This window comes from Podarcis vaucheri, assembly GCF_965113315.1.
Source record: "Podarcis vaucheri genome assembly, chromosome: 13".
Classification (NCBI taxonomy): Eukaryota; Metazoa; Chordata; class Lepidosauria; order Squamata; family Lacertidae; genus Podarcis; species Podarcis vaucheri.
This window is the reverse complement of record NC_138751.1, coordinates 20390651-20411305: the sequence shown is the minus strand read 5'-3', so window position 1 is coordinate 20411305 and position 20655 is coordinate 20390651. Positions and strand designations below refer to the sequence as shown.

The window sequence follows — 20655 nt, the reverse complement described above, 5'->3', positions numbered from 1 at the left end:
TACCCCTCCCTCCAGGGGATCTCTGGCACCTTGGACTGGTCCCTATTACAGGATTTTCGATATATGGAAGTATGGTGATCTCTTTAGGACAAATAAAGGTAGCACAATCAAGCATCTTCAGTTCTCCACTTGACTCCACAACTAAGCCAGCAACAGTAAAAAAAATTAGGTGCCAGGGGACCAAAGAAACAAGCAAAAACTGAGATAGCTGTTCCCCTCAGCCAGGGAAAATTTCACAGGCTAGGACTGTTATTTTCTGACGTTTCATCTTTAAACGCCTCCCCCCAGCCTCACAGACCTCAGCAGCATCGAAATTCTGATAAAGAGGACTTGTGCAAGACAACCCTTTAAATTTTTTTTTTATTTTTTATATCAAAAGTCCCACCAGGACACAGCAATGGGCAGAAACGAACTTTTCTGATATTGGGGAGTTGCTGGAAACAAAACAGCTCAGCTAAGGAGCAAACGAAAGCAGGCGTCCCCGAAAGCAACCGCTGAAATGCCACTACACACATGACAACTGGCCCACAAAAAAAACCCCAAACACTGATGAGCTTCTATATCAGCAGTGACTGTGCATGCATAATGCATCGTTTTTACTTCTTGGATTTTCCACAGCAAGGTTAAATGTAGAAAAGAAAAGAAAAGCTTGCGTGACTGAGCTGTACCAATTCCACAAGAAACTCCCATCTGAAACAATATTTTTCTTTTAAAAATAATGGTTATAAAGGAAACCAGGATACAGAGGGGGGACCTCAGGGACCGGGTGCTGTCATCTCGAGCGCAGGGAACTCATTACAGATCTCTCCAGCCTCCTGATGCCCATGCTGGAACAAGGAGAAGGGTCTCTTGTCTGCTGCTTCGACTGGAACAAATCCTGCCTCAGCCACTTGTTTGGCTACTCGAGAGGAGAACACAGAGACCTGCTCTTTGTGGAGGTCAGGCAGGAAGCTGTGAAAAGAACAAGTGGACAGATGAGTAAGGGGTGTAGGGAACCCAGGGGTCCTGGATCCCATTAAAAACCCTGGCTAATGAGCTGCTCTGTTTAATTAGGCCCCACACCCCTCCCAAGGCGGTTCTGGCCCTTGTCTGTACCCAGCCTGCTCCATTCAGAAGGAACCAATTCACCCCACTGGATCACTCTCGGTAGTTTATTTTAGTACTCCCAAATCTCCCAATTGGCTAGCAACCCCTATTAACATCCCCTGATGTGCACACAAACTGAAATGAATCTGACACTATTGAAGCTGTGCTGATGTGAACAGCTAGAGGAAGATATAGTACCAGGAAAAACTGTGACTTCCAATGTGCTCTAATGAACAAATGTGCACACATCCATAGTGGGCCAGCTTCCCAAGAGAGGATGCAGAAAAGAATACTCACTTTGTCAGCTCAACAATAAGAGTGGCTTTCGGGGCTGCAATCAGGTTGACATTTGGTTTTAGGACATGCACCATGCTACAAAAGACAAGCAAGGAGGAAGTGGTGACCGTAGAGATAAGAGACTGAGGACCCACCAACTTTGCTGTCCAGTCTAGTGATGGCAAACTGCCCTCTACACAATTTGGAATTAACTAAGTAATGGTGAGTTTTAATGGCATGTACTTCATTCGACAAAACGTAGGCGATTAGCTTATACCCAGTCTTTTTGCTTAGCCATCATTCTGATTTATTTGCAGGGTGATCATATTACAATGAGCATTCATCTTCATTTGTTTGTGGGGTGTTTATATGTCTTTGCATGAATCATTTATCCATCCCACGTTTTCCAGTGCATTTCCTTGTCACTTTCCAGACTGCAAGAAGTTCATTTTTAAAAATAAAAAGTGAACTTGTAGTGCTAGGGCAACAGAGCCCTCTGATCCACCTTAAAGGCGCTAACCTCAAGTGCCAATGTGTGCTTGATCCCTTCTGCAAAGCAGTGACAGACTGGAGACAGCCCACAGAGACTTCCAGACGGCTGCTATTTTCAGGTGGCAAATTCAGGTGGCGCAATTATAACTGATTGGGAGCTCTTGAGGAAGAAGCCCATTTCCCCAAAAGACAAAAAAAAAAAGTGATAAAGAAAGTGACAGAAGGGGAGGAGTTCGGATTTGATATCCTGCTTTATCACTACCCTAAGAAGTCTCAAAGCGGCTAACAATCTCCTTTCCTTTCCCTTCCTCCCACACAACAAACACTCTATGTCTAACATTGTGTATGCCATCAAATGCCAACAGTGCCCTTCAGCTCTCTATATTGGACAAACAGGCCAAACCTTACGCCAAAGAATAAACGGACATAAATCTGACATCAAGAATCACAAAACAGAGAAACCAGTAGGAGAACACTTCAGTCTCCCAGGACATCCTATACAAGATCTCAAAGTAGCTGTTTTACTACAAAGGAATTTCAGAAATAGACTGGAAAGAGAAGCTGCTGAATTGCAACTCATTACCAAACTCAAAACCATGGAGAGACCTGGTATGAACAAAGACATTGGATTCTTATCTCATTGTACATGACTAAGCCATTTTTCACTTTCTCACCCCTTGCCTTTTCCTGTAAGACCTATTGCAGTCGTTAAGAGTCGTCAACAGGCTCATCTCAGCTATCTGCCAATCTCCCATTCCCACCACCCTTCTGAGTAATACCCCTCCCCATCTTCTCACTATATAGAAGGATCTGGCAACTTCTGTTTCAGTGTATCTGAAGAAGTGTGCATGCACACGAAAGCTCATACCAAGAACTAACTTAGTTGGTCTTTAAGGTGCTACTGGAAGGAATTTTTTTATTTTGTCTGTGAGGTGAGTGAGGCTGAGAAACTTCAGAGAAGTGTGAGTAGCCCAAGGTCACCCAGCAGCTGCATGTGGAGGAGCGGGGACGCGAACCTGGGTCACCAGATTATGAGTCCACCGCTCTTAACCACTACACCACACTGGCTCTCAGTGTGGGATAACACTTGCTTTGATGCAACGTCACCTAACCTCGCCACAAGCAAATCAGCATGAAGGCTCCATAAAGAAGAGGTCAATTGGTAGCGCCCTAAGAGAGCTGGCCTCAATGCAGAAGAAACTCCCCAAACCTGGTTGTGTGGCCTGGTCACTAACTCACAGAAATGAGCAAGTCCCATCAATGGTAAAGGGCTAATATTAGATACCTTTTGTGTGTGAACCAACCATAGGTGGCTGGCCTGCTAAATGCTGACCCGGGATGCACAGACCCTCGCAAAAATCTTGTTGTGTGTTCTAAACTGGGAAGTACCTTTGGGGGAAATGGCACTCCATTTGCTACACAGCAGCCAAGCACTATATTAAAGGTAAAGGTAAAGGTACCCCTGCCCGAGCGGGCCAGTCTTGACAGACTCTGGGGTTTGTGCGCCCATCTCACATCTATTGGCCGGGGGCCAGCGCTGTCCGGAGACACTTCCGGGTCACGTGGCCAGCGTGACAAAGCTGCATCTGGCGAGCCAGCGCAGCACACGGAACGCCGTTTACCTTCCCGCTGGTAAGCGGTACCTATTTATCTACTTATCTATTTATCTACTTATCTATTTATCTACTTGCACCCGGGGGTGCTTTCGAACTGCTAGGTTGGCAGGCGCTGGGACCTAACGACGGGAGCGCACCCCGCCGCGGGGATTCGAACTGCCGACCTTTCGATCGGCAAGCCCTAGGCGCTGAGGCTTTAACCCACAGCGCCACCCGCGTCCCATATTAGACTGCACTATATTAGACTGCATCCAGTGCTAGTTCTGCTCAACGTACCTCCACTGAAATTAATGGTCACAACTAGCTTAGGTCCATTCATTTCAATGGGTGGGCTACAACCCTATGAGCTGGACAGGCTTGTATTCAAAGTGAGGGAATTATAAGCTTTGATGATGTCACCAGTCTAGACAGGCCAACCTCCTTGCAACTAGATAAACCATGTCCTGCCTCCCAACCCAATTAGCTGCTTCCTACTTCTTGGCAGGGAACCCAAGAGTCCAGACTCCTGCAATATTCTCTTCCCTGTGCCTCCAACCCAGCAGCCCCGTGCCCTCCGCCCATTCCTACCTGCAAGAGAGGAATATGAGATTGAAGAGCTGTTGGTATTTGCCTTTGTGGTGGAGCTCAGGCAGGCAGTTGAGAGGCAAGAAGCAGACTCTGGCATCTTCTACGGAAGGAGGGCCTGCGGCACAGGATACGCACCGCACAGGGGAGAGAGAAAAAGCCAGGCTGAGAAACAACAGGGCCAACGCAGCAGAAGGCAGGGAAAGGAGCAGATATATATTTTGTGGACAGGGAATGTGGCTAGAAACAGAGAATTTTTTTCTGCAACTCAGCAGAGAGTACAGAAATAGAGACAAGCGGTCCAAGATATTGGAGGGTAATAGTCTCAAAATGCATTTGTTATTTTGATCTATCTAGAATACCCTCCAAAAATGAAGGGGAAATGTGTGTGCGTCCTATGGGGCGAATGCAGGCTTTCGCTGAAGCCTGGAGAGCGAGAGGGGTCGGTGCGTACTGACCCCTCTCGCTCTCCAGGCTTCAGGAAGCTCTGCGCAACCCTCGGGAGACCCGCTCCAAGGGTTGCGCAGAGCTGCCTGCAGTCCCCAGCTCAGCGCAGCTCTGCACGGCCACCCGGAGCCGGGGGCGAAGCTCCGCCCCGCTCCGGATGGCGGCGCAGAGCTGCCTGCAGTCCTGGGACCAGCGCAGCTCTGCGCGGCCACCGGGAGCCGGGGGTGAAGCTCCGCCCCGCTCCCAGTGGCCGCACAGAGCTGCCTGCCGTCCCGGGATCAGCGCACTTCTCCCCATCGCCAGCCCCACAAGCTCGGGGGACAGCGGGGAGGCAGAGCGTGCCTTCCCACTGTTCCCTGACCTGGTTCTTCCAGCCCCGCACCTGGGGGGGAAATAATTTTTTTTTCTTTATTTCCCCCCAAAAAAACTAGGTGCGTCCTATGGGCCGGAGCGTCCTATGGGGCGCAAAATACGGTATCTACACACAAACACACACACACACACAGCATCTTCCATTTTTAAAAAACCAGTGATTTAGAGATATGTAGGCACAAGCACATATGAACTTGCTTTATACAGTCAGGCCACTGGTCCATCTAACTCAGCACTGCCTATTCTGATGGGCAGTGGCTCTCCAAAGACTCAGATAAGTCTTCTTAGCTCAGCTACCTGATAGCCTTTCCACCGCAGATGGCCGGGACTGAATCTGGGAGTTTCTATATGCAAAACATACATTTGGCCGCCTCCTCAGAAAACAAGAAGGGTTGTGAAACTGCATACTGTAAGTCTATGGTTTAAAGTGCTCCATGAGGAATTGGAAGGGGAAAGTTCTAATCCCACTGATGTTGACCCTCTTACTCCCAAGTGGCCGCTCAAACTGCTCTTGCTCCAAAGAACTGGCGTAGATGAGGCCTGCTGCTGGAACATCTGGAAAGGTCTCCCTCAACACTTTATGCTGTATTAATCTGTTTGCTCACCCGCTCTTCTCCCCTGGGCCTATTAATCTGATGCTGCAAGACTGCGAGGCTTTTAAGGGTCAGTGAATCGTATAAACATTTTGTAACTAGCCCTGAACTCTTGGGAAGGAGGGAAGATCAAAATCGAGTCAAGCCAACAAGCCATCACTCACTGGCGTATTGCAGAACCCTCTGGCCCAAGAGAGTAATGGAAAAGACCCTTCAAAGTCCCTTAAACCGAGAGCACTGCCTGAGTCAGTTTGTATGTCAGATGAAACCATGTTCTGGAGAGACATGCACAGGGCAGGAACAAACCACCACAAGCCTCAGGCTCACATGCCCCCTCCCCTCTTCTACTTCAGCAGTTTTTAAAGTTTCACTTTCCCCAGAACTCAGCTGGCCAAGGCACCCAGGCAAGGGGTTGTGATTTATAACTCTGGTTTAATAAGCCAGCTTAAGAAGCCATGATTCTTGCTCCAGACAACATAACAAGCCAGGATTCGGGGGGGGGGGGGAGAGCTTTCTAAATGTCTGCTCCAAACTATCTGTGCAAGTCTGTGGCCCTTTCCTGCTGATGCACGCCTGACTCGACCAAGGTTCTGGGCAATCATGATGGGCAATCAACCTGTTGACTACTCACCACCGTTAACACCCAGCTTGGAATGGTCACCAGCCCCCTGCAAGTTGCCACTAATTCCCTCCTCCTCAGAGGGTGCTGATGGGTCATAGCGGGTGTTATAGCTGAGTTCATACAACAGGGCAGTGACATTGTGCAAGGAGATTTCCTGGGCACTCTGTAGAGATAAAGAAGAAGACCGGTATCAGCTTTTATTTGAGTCCCTCTTTTCCCGTCTTTGAATTCAAGTCCCTTGAACCACATTTTATTTTTAGCTTCTCTACATCCTCCTTATGCCATACATGCTCTGCATTTTTTTGGGATAGACATGGGGTTGTCAACCTGGTCCCTACTGCCCACTAGTGGGCGTTTCAGGATTCTAGGTGGGCGGTGGGGGTTCTACGGCACAAGCTGAATCCTCCATCCATCAAGCACTGGTGGGCGGTAAGGAAATTTTACCATCAAGAAAGATGCATTAGTGGGCAGTAGATATAAAAAGGTTGACTACCCCAGGGATAGACTAACAACCTCCCCTCCATGAGCAAGTTCCGGAGAAACATGCTTTGTGCAGTGCCGATTGGCCAGCATTTCTGTCAGTGACAAAGCTACTTCCCCCACTTTCTTGGAACAGTTTTCAAAGCTTATCAACTTGCTGGATTTTCCGCAGAAAGGGAAAATCCAGGTTAAACAGCGCACTAAACAAACATATAAGCAGATCAACATATACATATACATATACATATACATATAGAGTGTCTGTATACAAGAAAGGGGTGGATGTAAAGGGTAAAGGGACCCCTGACCATTAGGTCCAGTCATGGCTGACTCTGGGGTTGCGGCGCTCATCTCGCTTTATTGGCCGAGGGAGCCGGCGTACAGCTTCCGGGTCATGTGGCCAGCATGACTAAGCCGCTTCTGGCGAACCAGAGCAGCGCACGGAAACGCTGTCCCTCTTAAGGCACGAGGAAGAGGCAAAAAGGGCAGTGCTCAATCGGAAGGCTGCAAAGGTATCCAACGAGGAGCGAAGGCTGAAGGAGGCAGCAGAGAAATCCATTTTCACTCCAGCTTTCAGAAAGCTATTGTCTTCTTGTTTATCAACCCTCTTCTCCTTGCAAAACCACAGTTGCTTTTCTGATGCCCGGCACAAAGGCAGCCACACTCACCTTACTGGGGATGCCATTGGTCGTTTTCAGCAGGCTGGGATCTTCTGCCTCAATCCCAAAAATGATGTAGGGGCCTGTGGCTATGTCTCCCCAATATCCCCGTGCTGGTATTCGTTCCCCTTTCTGAGAGGCAAGAAGTCTGGATCAGTATATACGTCATTTTTGCCCACAGCTGGTAGCCCACCAATTTAAGAGTCCTGCTGGGGAAAAGCAATTACAAAGATTTCCAGGAAGGGGGGGGGGCAGGATTTAAAGGGAAGAATTGGCAGGTAGAAGGGCTAGTCCCTCTTTGCCTATCCACTAATTCTCCCTTGGTTAGCTTTCCCAAACATGGAACTGGTGTTTTGCTCATAAAATGAAGTTCTGTTCTAAGCAGCATGAGACAACTGCAGACAAGAGGTGGAAACTGTGATTAGGATCCCAAGAATCAAGACTTCATTAGAGGATGGCTGTAGACTGACAGAATTATGGGTGGATTTTCATCCTGCATGACAGTGCTCACAAACTGGATGGGAGAGGAAAAAGGACACAGAATCCAGGAGGACTGAAAACATGTATTTTGTGCTAGTCCTAGAAGGAAAGCGCAGACTAAAAACTGACCTACTCCCTTAGTAGGACTGCACCTGCTGCAACTAGAACCTGCATCCCAAGACTTACCTGCAACAGCAGATTAAAATAACCAAATCATTTCAAGAAATCCTGAATGGGTAGCTGCAGATGGGACACACACCTCTCTGCTTCCCATGCTATCGCAAAAGGATGACAGAAGCTACAGTGTGGCTCCCCCATGCTGCTGAGGTAACAGGAGGCAGTGCTGTGCAGTGGTTAGAGCGTTGGACGGGGTATACTTGGGTTCAAATCACTGCCTAGCCATCAAACCTGCTTTGCAATTCTGAGATAGACATTCAACCCTATCTCACAGGGTTGCTGTGAAAATAAAGGGGAAAGGGGAATCATCCTGTACCAACTAGAGCTCCTTAAAGGAAGAGGGGAATTATTAAAAATGGTAATAAAAGGGGGCACAGAAGGGGTGATAACCCTGTCTAAGCATAGGCTTATATTCTCCCGCCACCCCACAAAAATAGGCCCAAGTGTAGCCAGTGTGCTGGACTCTTAACTCGCATAAGCTTCAGCTAATTTAATCAGGGATCCTGACTAAATTTAGACAGGTCCTCCAAGTTCCTGGCCTAGCACAACCAGTCTCAAGAAAGTGAGGTGGCTCACATGTCTGAGGAGGCGGCCAGATGCCAAGGTCTTGTTGGGGATGTCGTAGGGGGCTTCCCGCATTTCAAAGGCCATGCCTGTGTCCCGCCACCGGTAAAACTCACGGAAGTTTATCACCTTGGCCTAGGAGGGGAAAGAAATGCCACAACTGTAGAAAGGCGGTAACTCCCCAGAGCCCATCTCTGTGACCCAGCAGCCCCAAGCTGAGTCAGATGGGTTTGTATGCCCAGCACGACTGCCTTCTTTTCAGTTACGCACCCCATGTTCATACAGCTTCACATTAAGGTCCCAGTCGCACAGCCCACGGCGATAGTCATAGCGGGCTCCCAGGTACTGCCGGAGTCGCAGATCCCAGAGCTGCTTGATCTGGAAAGTCTGCGGGTCAGGATTCCGCCAGAACTTGAAGATGGCCTCCAGCTGGTCCCTCTCCTTGAACTGTCCAGCAAAGAGGAAAAGCGAGTGAATAACCAGAGCCGTAATTCCAGGATCCTCTGGAATAGCAGCTAACAATAACCGGAGTCCTGCTGAGCCCATCATGGCAATGACAGCACATCAATCATGGCTCCATCGCTCCTGCTGAATTAACTTGCATTTTACCTTGAGGGCAGACAAGTCAACGAGGGGCAGATGAGCTTGCTGGAAATCGGGGTCTGTGACATAGCGGATGAAGAGGTTTGCCTTCTCCTGCAGATAAGCAGCTGTTTGGCCTCGGAGCAGTGTGTTCCCCATCAGCTCCAAGAATGTCTCACTTTTCTCTTGGTTGGTGGTAGGGAAAAAGAGACAGGGCTTGTTACCATTCAGAAGGCTTCCGCCTCCCGGAGACCCCAGTAAACAAGGGGCCAGAAGCCCTGGGAACCCAGGAAAGGAATGGAGATGGCGAGGGAGCATTTCATCTGCCTTCACCTTGCAGCCCCATCTTCTCTAGAGGCTCCACAGCCAGACTCAGAAACAGCAGCTGCCGACCCAGGGCTTCCAGATTGTTCTCCAGCACGTAGAACTGAGCAAAGGAGACAAACAATTAGGAGGGCAAGCTTTAGTTTAAACAGCTCTCCTCAAGATCACAGCCATACTAGACATCTAAAACACATAACGTCCCCCCAAAGAATCCTGGGAACTGTAGTTGGCCCCTCATGGAGCTACAATTCCCGGCACGCTTAACAATCTGAAGTTCCATAGGTGTCCTGTGAAAATGAATCTTAAGATGCTGTCATAAATTGTGAGTTGGACTATTGGACCATCAAGCCTAGTATTCTCTAGCAGCCAATCTCCAGAGTCTCAAGTCAAACTCCATCTTTTCTGTCCCTGCCACCTTCTGCCTGCAATGCATGTGCCCTGCTACCTGATTTTGGCAGGGGTGGGACAGGCTAGGACACTTCCTGCAAGAAATCCTAACTATCAGAGCTGCACAGAAGACAAGGAGCTGCCCTGTCTTGAATATGCTTTTCATCATTCAAGTTCTACCGTTTCCTCTGTTTTCTTTCAACCCTTAAGGCTTTGTCTAATATTCCAAATGTGAGTGAAAACTTACTGAGTCAGGAAAGCCTATCCACATCAAACCCAACAGTAACAGCAGGGCAATTTATTGGAGCCAACTAGAGCCGCCCAAAATGTCGCAATGAAAATTAGGGCGCTTTCAAGTTCAAAACAACTCTCTGTCTGGCTAGCTAACCAAAACACCCTCAAGAAACAAGAAGTTTATTGTCCTGTCCTTCCTAGGCATTAGTGTATATACAGTATACATGTAATGTTACTCCTGCCAGTCCTCCAGTCTTCTGTTTGGCAGATTGATGATTACAGTCCAGAATGGCTGGTTAAGATTTAAATCAATGGGGACCAATGACTAGAAGGTGGTCTCTTGATAGGTGGGGAATCTCTCTGTGGTTTGTCATGAGATACCTATCAGGGCTGGAGGGTAAGGGCAGGTATGTGTGAGAAACAGAAAATGTCAGCAAACAGAACAGCAAGAGATAGCTGGGAGCTGACTGAAGAAACTTTGGAGTGCAACTTCATTCTTAAGGGATGAGATGCAGGAAAGCAGATCTGCTCCCCTGCGGGTCACTGATCGTTCTGCCCGCATATTTGTAACTAAAGGAAATTACACAGAGGTATTATAGATCTCCAGCATGCTCTCATCCCGAGAAAACGGCAGCACTGTCCCTGGAAGCATACTGGAATCGTCTAACACGCATAAATAGCAAGGTGTCCTGGTTCCGACTCTCCAGCTCTAACTCAATATAGTGGTACCTCGGGTTAAGTACTTAATTTGTTCCGGAGGTCTGTTCTTAACCTGAAACTGTTCTTAACCTGAAGCACCACTTTAGCTAATGGGGCCTCCTGCTGCCGCCGCACCGCCAAAGCACAATTTCTGTTCTCATCCTGAAGCAAAGTTCTTAACCCGAGGTAATATTTCTGGGTTAGAGGAGTCTGTAACCGGAAGCGTATGTAACCTGAAGTGTATGTAACCCGAGGTACCACTGTACAGTACGTTATTCTCTCAGTAGATCTTCTCTATCCCAGCAGGCTCAACTTCCTGAATTTCCCACATCCTAGCTTGAAATGAATTGGCTCGCCTTGCAAAGACTCTAGGAGTTCTTCCATCTCCCTAGCCTGCACCTCCTGGCTATCCCAAGGAACGCAAGAGTGCCAGAAAAGCTCCTAGAAATTCTGAGCCCCAAACTGAAAATTTCCCCCCTCCACTTTCTTTCCCAGCCCTACTCCCATTCCTTCCTCTCTCCTTGATGACAAAAAAGTCCTCTTGTTATGAAGTGACACTCCAAACTGCTGGCTGTGAGACACATTGCCGCTGATTCATCTCCTCGTGATGAAGGAAGGTCACAAGGGGAACGTGCTGGTGAATGTTGTCTGGTAGGAGTTGCTACAGGGGAAGGGGCTGAATTGATGCTGCTTCTGTGAATTGTCATCTTCCCCCCCCCCCACGCTCTTCCTGAACTTCACACCTCCCTCACACGTGTCAGTCCATGGCCTTCGTGGGACATCTGAGCTGACCATGCTGAGCTGAGGGGCTCTCGTTGATGGGCAGCTGCCAACGCGTCCCTGCCAGGCTCCTCACACTGACAGGAATGAATTAATGTCACCACACGTTTCTGGGAAAGGGGGCAGAGCGCCAGCATCACTTCATCACATGGGCAGCCTGAGTCACCGTTGGAAAGGGAACCCAAGAGTGCCAGCTCCTCCGACCCTGCTCAACAGAGAAACCTCTCCTTCCGCAAAGCAAAGAAAGCAAAAAGGATGGGAACTTCTTCCCAGGAAGAGAGACAAGGTCCTTCCCAACAGAGATGACTCTGCCCTTCCAGGGTCAACATCAAGCATGTAACAACAACAACAACAACAACAACAACAAATAGCCCGCCCACTCTGGGCGGCTCCCAACAGAATATTAAAAGCACAAGAAAACATCAAACAGGGCTGACTTCAGATGCCTTCTAGAAGTCAGATAGTTGTTTATTTCCTTGACATCTGATGGGAGGGCATTCCACAGGGTGGGCGCCACTACCAAGAAGGCCCTCTGCCTGGTTCCCTGTAATCTCACTTCTCGCAGGGAGGGAACCACCAGAAGGCCCTCGGAGCTGGACCTCAGTGTCTCAGCACTCAATCCAAGAACCACTCTGTTTGGCAGTGTAATATTCTGTGGGCGGAGCCAGCAGCAATGGATGAGAGGTGCCCCCTCCCCCAAGCTGAATCCAACCCTGGTGGTCCTGCCAGTTTTGAAATGCATTTTACCCCCCCCCCAAAAAAGGTACATTTATTTATTACCCTTGATAAGTTGCCTTTCCTCCATCACAGAAACCAAGGCACAATACGCACAGGCTTCCCTGTTAGTCTCCCTGCACAGACACTAACTAGAACTTAGGCCTGCATAGCTTCAGCAAGGTTGCTGCTGTATCCTTTTGTATTGCATCTCTTAGTTTGGAAGTTCTATTATTATAAAAATCTAAAACACCTTGAGAAATTTGGCAGATGGGTGGTATATAATTGTAGCAAATAGATACAGACATCGGATTCTGCATTTGCAGTCATGCTGCTCAAGCAGGAAATGCAGACAAGCCACCCAACTCATAGCCCTTGGAATCTGCCCCATTCTGCTGTCCTGGTATGAAACAAGCATAGATAATGAGAATTTAATTTTAAGGTTTTAAGTAAGATCTATCTAGGCAAGTAAGATCTATCTAGGCAAGAGGAATGCAAAGCTTAGCTAGGCATAGGGAAGGGCTGTCCAGTTAACAGCAGCTCAAGACAACGTGGAAATCTGTGGCAGGAGGCAAGTTACACACATTGATTTTCCGCCGTGGCCACCGGTGCGCCTGACTCATTGTCTTGAGGATATGACGGCCGTCTACTGATCCCAGTAGCAGGATGTTCAGTTCAGGAATACCATCCTGGGACAGCTTCAGGTGTTCCATAGAGGCCTCCAGACCTGTTGGGAAAGTGAAATGGCTCTACATGTTGCACAGCCATGGTAAATCCTACTTTCCTACTAGAAATATTTTGTTTAAAAAGTGCAAAATAAACGTACAGAATTTATTAGTGTTCACTAGAACCCTGCACTGAAGTCTTGTTTTTACAAATTTTGGAATTTGCCGCAAGGAACATGGACATGGCTGATGGGAAGGAAAACAGCTAGAAAGCTCTGCAGTTCAATAGGAGAGCTATTTCTGTGGGTTGACATCTTTACAATCAGCCAATGCAGGGTCCATTTATATATACATTTATTTCTACCCAATTCTATGAAGGGCTTTCAGATGTCGGACCTATCCTAGTATATTATTCATATGCACAAAGTTTAATTGAAAATGACTGTGGGAACCAATCCTGTCGGGAAATCAGGGTATGAAGATAATGATGGGCTTTTTTGGTTGTTAGGCAAGCTCTGCCCCCCCCCCCGCCTTCATTGCCTCTTTGATAAGTGACATGGTTCTGAATGCTTCAGGGATGCTGTTTGTTTTTCCATTTTTAAAGGACTTCCTACACTAAACCTCTGCTGATAAGAAACAAAGCTCTGTGGGTTCATGACTGGTGCAAGGGCCAACTAACCAGAGCTGTGCAAACTCAGCTTCAGCTGCAAAAAAGAAAAATGGCTCTTCCCTGAACTTGATACGTGTGTCTGAAATGTGGCAATTGCACTTCTCAGAGCAGGCTCATCACTAGAATTATGCATGTCTGAAGGCACCCGAAGCAGAAGAACAAAGCTGCAAGCTATGAGGAGAGACCCTAGAAAAGTCACAGAAAGTCCAGCTAGAGTATTTTTGTCTGCCTGAACATTTTCAAATGTAACTTTACATCCAGAAATAGAGAAACTCAGCTTTTTAAAACGTTCAGATAGAAGCTACCATTCTCAGGAGCTCAGATTCTGCCCCAAATTACAACAGAATCACAGAAGGAACACCTTGGATATATTTCAGCACCGGCTGAAAGTTTTCTGTTTAAACCAAATCTCCCCAGCAGGGAAATAATACGCCTTTTGGGTAGCTGCACAGAAGTGCTGTTGAAAGCCCGCAAGCAGCCGGGAAGGTGTCACTGGATTGAGAGATGCTTCTACTCTCAGAAGGCACCTGTGTCTCAATATTGAGCCTACAACAAAACAGGGTGCATTTGATCAGCTGAAGCAGTTTCAAACTCCTCAAGCAACCTGTGGAACGAGAAGATCCTAGTTCACAATAAAGCAGGCAAACTAAAAATAAAAATAATGATGTTGCTTAAAACACAAAAAAGCAGGCAAGCAAAGTTGCAGGGGTTATATGTGTGGAAGAAGTGGTACCTACATGTGGCCTGTAGGTCAAGTGCTGGAGAAAAGCCCCACCAAGCTGTGGTGCCAAAACCATTGCCGCTTCCTGCTGCTGTCATGGCTGCATAGAAAGCACAAGGAAGACATAGTAAGACACACATACACACACTATTTGAGACCATCAGGATTCAGGGGGATCCCACCAGGCCTTGCTTACACTCTCTGCTGCTCACTTTCTTTCTCAAATCCTCATACATACTTTGTCCTCCATACCCCTTCTCTTCACATATCACTGCTGCAGTTTAATTTGGAGTGATAAAGATGCCAAAGTGTGGCAGGCTAAGAGGCTAATGGACCAGGATCAAATCTTGCCTTTGCCACGGCATCAACAAAATGGCTTTAGGCCAGCCCCAACCCCTCCATTAATAATACTGGCCTACCTTAAGATTACGTTATGGATTACAAGTATGTGCAGCACTTTGAACAATCAAAGCACTATATTGTTACCTAGGCTGCCTTACAGGGCAAAATACTAATGTCATCAAACATTAAAATAGATATCTCATATATTCTTCTGCCCCTGCAAAATAGCCTGACCTGCTCAAAGGATGACCTTTGGAATTTTATTTCTGTCTCTTAACACCTCGGGGCCATGACAAATGTTCCAAAATGAGCGTTAAGCCTACTTTCAAAAGGCTCCCCTCTATTCCTCACCTGCTTGCCCTCCCTATATTTCACAGGATTGAGCCATGTGCTCCCAAATCTAAGCAATTCACTCCAGATGATGCATTACTGGCACAACAAGACATACAAGAGCAGGGGGTACAGACCCGTCCCTTAAGGCTACTTGGTGAGGAGCAGGGAAAAGGTAGGAAGGAATCTGCATCAAATGGAGAAGGAACTGCGCCAAGAAGCATCAAGATTAGCAGGAGGGACCGGCCTGTGATGCTGCGGAGCATTATGCCACTCAAGTAGGGCTCAGGATACTCCATGATCTGGAAGAAGGTATCAAACTCCATATGCCAGGTCCAATCCCCATCATGACTTCTGGTAAAGAAGGGATTATCCTTTCACTTTCTAACAAACTCTTTATTTGGTTCAATCCAGCAAATAAGGAAGGGGCTTAGCTAACTGAATAGGCACAATCATGATCCAAACTGAACTCTGGCTTCCAGCATGGCATCTGGTACGTTTTATGTCCTTCTGATCTCTGCCTTTTTGTGTTTTAACCTTTGATTTTATGCAGAACAAGCTGAGATTTTTCTTGATTTAGTACTTCAGAAATTTATGTATAAATAAAAGTTAAACAAAAAACAAATCGATCAAATAATGCAAGCTTCAAGGGCTAAGCTAAGCCAAGGATGGATTACAATCGCCAAGGATCACAGAATTGCACATGTCTGGTAAGACTCTTAATTTTTATTTAAACACCACAACTGTTCTGCATCACAAACTGTTCTTTAAACTAAGAAGCAGGTACTATGGCAGTGAGGCCATAACTGTTCAAAGATGGATGTGGAGAAGAAGCCACTGGGCACACATGATTGTGCTGTACTGCCTTTAAAAAGTCCTGAAAGGCCCCAAATGGCCAATGAAGGGGCATATTCATAGGTCAACCCTCATTTGCAAAGCTCCTACTGAGTGATCATGCATATATTCCACAAGCCCCATTCCTGCTCCCACTATATGACTGCACTAATTTGGACTTGAAGCAAGTTCACTTAACTCAGCATGAATGTCAACAGCTCAAATAAGCCAGCCTGCTGTTGGCTTTATTAGGTGCAAACAAGGTTTGCCTATAACAACCTAATAAACACAGCTAAATTATTTATTCAGCTGAATAACTTTTGCATGGTTTAACCTGTTCAAGACGATCTTACAGAATTCAGCTCTCTCTTGGCAGAATCTTTATTTGGAATATGTAATTAAAAAAAAAAAAAAACCCCACAGGGAATGAGCTATTGCAATTAAAAAACCACACATAAATGGATTGATAGATATTTCTCCAGAGTATAAGAATAAGAGACAAATCCCTGCCTACATTCTTCTCTTCTCTACTGCTGTTACTAAAAAGGTATTCAGTACCCATGTGAGACTAGGTGGGGAACCATAGCTCAGTGGTATGGTTCTGAGCTTTGCATGCAAAAGGTCCCAGGTTCAATCCCCAACATTTCTAAGTAGAGCTGGGGGATAAGGTAAGGTAAAGGGACCCCTGACCATTAGGTCCAGTTGTGACCGACTCTGGGGTTGCGGCGCTCATCTCGTTTTATTGGCTGATGGAGCCGGCGTATAGCTTCCAGGTCATGTGGCCAGCATGACTAAGCCGCTTCTGGCGAACCAGAGCAGCGCACGGAAACGCTGTTCACCTCCCCGCCAGAGCAGTACCTATTTATCTACTTGCACTGTGTGCTTTCAAACTGCTAGGTTGGCAGGAGCAGGGACCGAGCAACGGGGGTTCACCCTGTGGCGGAGATTCGAACTGATCGGCAAGTCCTAGGCTCTGTGGTTTAACCCACAGCGCCATGAGCTGGGGGAAACTTCTGCCTAAAATAATAATAATAATAATAATAATAATAATAATAATAATAATTTATTTATACCCCGCCCATCTGGCTGGGCCTCCCCAGCCACTCTGGGCGGCTTCCATAAAAACCGAAAATACAATAAAATATCATATGTTAAAAACTTCCCTGAACAGGGCTGCCTTAAGATGTCTCCTGAATGTCAAGTAGTTGTTTATCGCTTTGACATCTGCTGGAAGGGCGTTCCACAGGGCGGGCGCCACTACCGAGAAGGCCCTCTGCCTGGTTCCCTGTAGCTTTGCTTCTCGCAATGAGGGAACCGCCAGAAGGCCCTCGGCGCTGGACCTCAGCGTCCGGGCAGAATGATGGGGGTGGAGACGCTCCTTCAGGTATACTGGACCGAGGCCGTTTAGGGCTTTAAAGGTCAGCACCAACACTTTGAATTGTGCTCGGAAACGTACTGGGAGCCAATGCAGGTCTTTGAAGACCGGTGTTATATGGTCTCGGCGGCCGCTCCCAGTCACCAGTCTAGCTGCTGCATTCTGGATTAGTTGTAGTTTCCGAGTCACCTTCAAAGGTAGCCCCACGTAGAGCGCATTGCAGTAGTCCAAGCGGGAGATAACCAGAGCATGCACCACTCTGGCAAGACAGTCCGCAGGCAGATAGGGTCTCAGCCTACGTACCCTGAAATCCAGTTGCAAATCATGAAGACTAGACAGACACCTGCAGCTCTCCTGCTGTTTTGTTGGACCCCCAACTCCCATCAGCCTCGGCCAGCGAGACCAAAGGTCAGAGGCGATGGGAGTCCAGCAACATTTTAATTTGGGGGCGCACTGGTTTTCCCTTCTCCTTTTTCGTATAGGGATGCCTCCAGTAACTCTTTGAGCTCGCGATGACTGTTGCTGCCAATCTCCAACTTACTTCACACGCAAATCCTCCTCCGCCACCGCTGGGCTTGTAGCTAAACCTCGCTCGGCCCCCGCAACCTCACTTCCCGCAAACGCAACACAAACACACCCAGGGTAGCCCGATTCCCTTCGGTTCCATAAGGTTGAATTCAACCCTCTTCCCGTAAAAACGGAGTCGTCGCCGCCGCCGCCCCGCTTGGTCTCAGCCTTCCTCCCAGCCACCCCGCTCTAGAAATGCCTCCCTCTTTCCTTCGCAGCCCCGGGAAAACTACTCCTCTTTACCTGCCCTCGAGAGGTCCCGCCCCCACTCCTCCTCGTGTTGCCGTGACGGACAAGGCCCCCGTTCAATCGGTCGCGCTGTGCCCCGGCTGGCAGCCAATGAGTGCGCGAGGGAAGGGAGGTGGCGGAGGAGACCCCGGGGCGACCGGAGACGCTGTCTCCGTGGCAACGGGGCCTGCAGCGACGCGGGCAAAATGCCAGGCCTGCATTTTCCTGGGTTTAAGTGGGAAAACCTGCCCTGGTCTGCCTCTGCGGCTTTAACGTTATTACCCACTTGAAGTTCCTGAGTCATTATGGTTCCTTATACTTAAGTCTTAAGTATAAAACTGCCGGGAGTGGGTTGCATATAGCAAAAGCAAATGTCTTGCAAATCAAGCTGCTGATGGCACATTGGCACAGGAGCGTGCTAGCCTGCAAAAGCGACCCTCAGTGCCAAAACAGAGGTTTAAAATATTTATTTTAGAAGACGCTATGCCGTAACAATGCCGTTGGAAACAAATACAGCACACATCAATCCTGAAATGGAACATATGTAGGATATAAACAACAATATATGGATATTGAACCATTGCTGATAATTAAACTATTTCACTGTCCTGATGGCGACAATCTGTATTAGTGGCAATAAATACTTTTTTTTCAAATTTTATAAGCCTCAGAAGTACAGCAATCCACTGCCTTTCTCCATGAACCTCCCAATCCCTATTCTCCAGCTCTTTGTCTTCCACTGCCATTGCCGGCACCAGTGGCTGTTCTCCATTTTGTCCACTATTGTCTACTATCACATTCCACTAGAAGCCTCATAAACATTTATTGGGTAACATATCCAGGACTGGCAAATATCCAGAAGTTGGAGCTTCTTTCATCCCAGTATCTTCAAGCTAGGAAGAGCTTCACTTGTTGGAAGCATCCGGGCAGGAATTGAGCAAATGTCCAGGAAAATCCTGACGTATGGCAGCCCATGTTGTTTTTGCCGTTTCTCCAAAAAAAAAAAGCTCAAAAACAATTTTGTCCAAAAATTTCAACAACTTTGGCAAAAAAAAAAAGGGGTTGGTGGGAGTCCAACAGTATCCAGAGAGAGCCACTCCACAGCAATGGGTTGGTCTAAACATTATCTTTGTATATTTGGCATTTTACCCATTTTATCCATCTGCCCCCACTCTCCCATCACTTGCCCATCATTTGATCCTCATGCATCCCATTTCCCCTCCTTTCCAATTCTGTTTTGTTCCTCCCTCTAATTGTCTCAAACAAATTAAATCTCCAGGAATGAAAGAGCTTTTTTATCCTTGTATCATAAAGCCCCTTTTTTACTCTGGGATTGGGAGGGATTTGCTGAGGCCAAAAGATATTTAATGCAGCAGCCTGGGCGGTACGGGGTCGGCAGGTCTGTCCCTTGGGTTCTTACGCAGGCTGTTCTGGCAGGTGGCTCTAACTTGCTTTGCATGTACTTTTACCTCAGGCTGGGATTACTGTTAAATTGGGAAGTCTCTGTGCACAATAAATAACTTGACAGATTAAATGTTCTTGCAGCCACTTTGGAAACAAAGTCTGTTGTTGCTGTGTTCCTTCTGGCAAAAGATCCAAGTCTCAGGCCATCAAAAAGCAGGGATGCATTTAGTCCAGTGCAACACAGGAATAACTAATGAAACCAATGAAATTAGCATACCCTCCAACATTTCTCTGATGAAAATAAGGATGTCCTAAGAAAAAGCGCAACATTCCAGGATCAAATCAGAAAGCTTCTGTAAATCCGAGACTGTCCATGGAAAATAAGGACACTTGGAGGGTCTGAATGAACTATTCCCAATGCTTTTTTCTGGGGGGGCACAGGGGTACACATACCCCTAAACATTTTGTGAATCTAAGTTTGGCCTCATTGAAGGGCAGTATTTCAATATGAGTAGGAAAATGAGAGTACCCCTAAATTTTTTTTAGAAAAGAAAAAAATCACTGGCTATTCCTCTTCTAACCTACATCAGGAGCCAGCCAGGAGTGGTGGTGGTCTGCAGGACCATTAAGCCTAGGGTCTCAGGCTCAAAAGGGACTAGACACTTGTGCATTTTCTGGCATCGGATAAGTTTCACAACTTGTTTTTATGCACATCAGACCAAAATGTGACACACACCCTCAGCTAGCAAAGTATTTTTGTGTGTGTGTGTGTGTGTGTGTGTGTGTGTGTGTGTGCATGTCTGTGCTTGCATGTGACTCGCTCTATTTTGGGTGTCTTATTTTATTTTTGGGTGATGTCATTTCAATCTGTGTTATAGCTAAGGGTCTCAAAAGCTGGAGGTGGCCCGGGCTTCTTTGATAGTTTTTAATTCACTTATTTACCTGTGCGTTTAGTCTTTCAGGCAAAGAACCACCTAAAGCACGGATAAATTTCAGTAGATCAAATTGAAATGAGAAGTGGCCACTTTCCCCTCAACTACCAGTCTATGACTCTCACCTGAGTTTAATAAGGAATAATAATGACCTCTTGGCTTTAATGGAATGAAATGGCCTCTTATACAGCCTTGAGAACGCCGGCAGTAAGGGCGCTGGTGCCAACCAGAAGCAATTCTTCACAAATCATTACACAGCAGGATTTTTTGTATGTTTCTCAGCCGAGCACCCCTACCTCACTGCAGCCCAAAGCAAAGACAATGAGAAGCAACACATTTGAAATATAGAGATCTCTTCTTTATTAACAGACAAAGAGTACTGTTTGGTCAAATACATCAATATTAAAACAGGCTTCAAAAGGGGGAGTGGAGGTGACTT

At 47.1% G+C, this 20655-nt stretch overlaps 1 protein-coding gene across 7 annotated transcripts; it reads right to left on the bottom strand.

Moving 5' to 3' along the window:
• Positions 1 to 346: 346 nt before the first annotated feature.
• Positions 347 to 19087, bottom strand: DNAAF3 (dynein axonemal assembly factor 3). 7 transcript variants are annotated; one of them, XM_082197004.1, is made up of 12 exons: positions 19068 to 19087; positions 14221 to 14304; positions 12733 to 12875; positions 9344 to 9437; positions 9038 to 9195; positions 8699 to 8875; positions 8441 to 8563; positions 7217 to 7339; positions 6078 to 6231; positions 4038 to 4152; positions 1384 to 1458; positions 347 to 951 (listed from the first exon to the last, which is right to left on the bottom strand). In XM_082197004.1, exons 1-12 carry the CDS (start codon positions 19072 to 19074, stop codon positions 756 to 758), a joined length of 1449 nt encoding a protein of 482 aa, XP_082053130.1. In that variant the 5' UTR covers positions 19075 to 19087; the 3' UTR covers positions 347 to 755. The 7 variants fall into 7 exon arrangements, with proteins under 7 accessions (XP_082053130.1, XP_082053129.1, XP_082053134.1 ...); XM_082197003.1 differs by lacking the exon at positions 19068 to 19087 and adding an exon at positions 17896 to 18199; XM_082197008.1 differs by lacking the exon at positions 19068 to 19087 and adding an exon at positions 17896 to 18032 and having other exon boundaries at positions 12733 to 12897.
• Positions 19088 to 20655: the final 1568 nt, after the last annotated feature.

What these genes read in the sequence shown, in the direction of transcription:
- DNAAF3 (XM_082197003.1), bottom strand. Translation starts at nt 18,184, where the DNA reads ATGACTCAGGAACTTCAAGTGGGTAATAACGTTAAAGCCGCAGAGGCA. An exon ending in GCGGGACCTCTCGAGGGCAG is followed by an intron (nt 14,305 to 17,895) that starts GTAAAGAGGAGT and finishes CTTTCTATGCAG; the next exon opens with CCATGACAGCAGCAGGAAGC. An exon ending in CTGGCCGCCTCCTCAGACAT is followed by an intron (nt 7,340 to 8,440) that starts GTGAGCCACCTC and finishes CTTGCCTCTCAG; the next exon opens with AAAGGGGAACGAATACCAGC.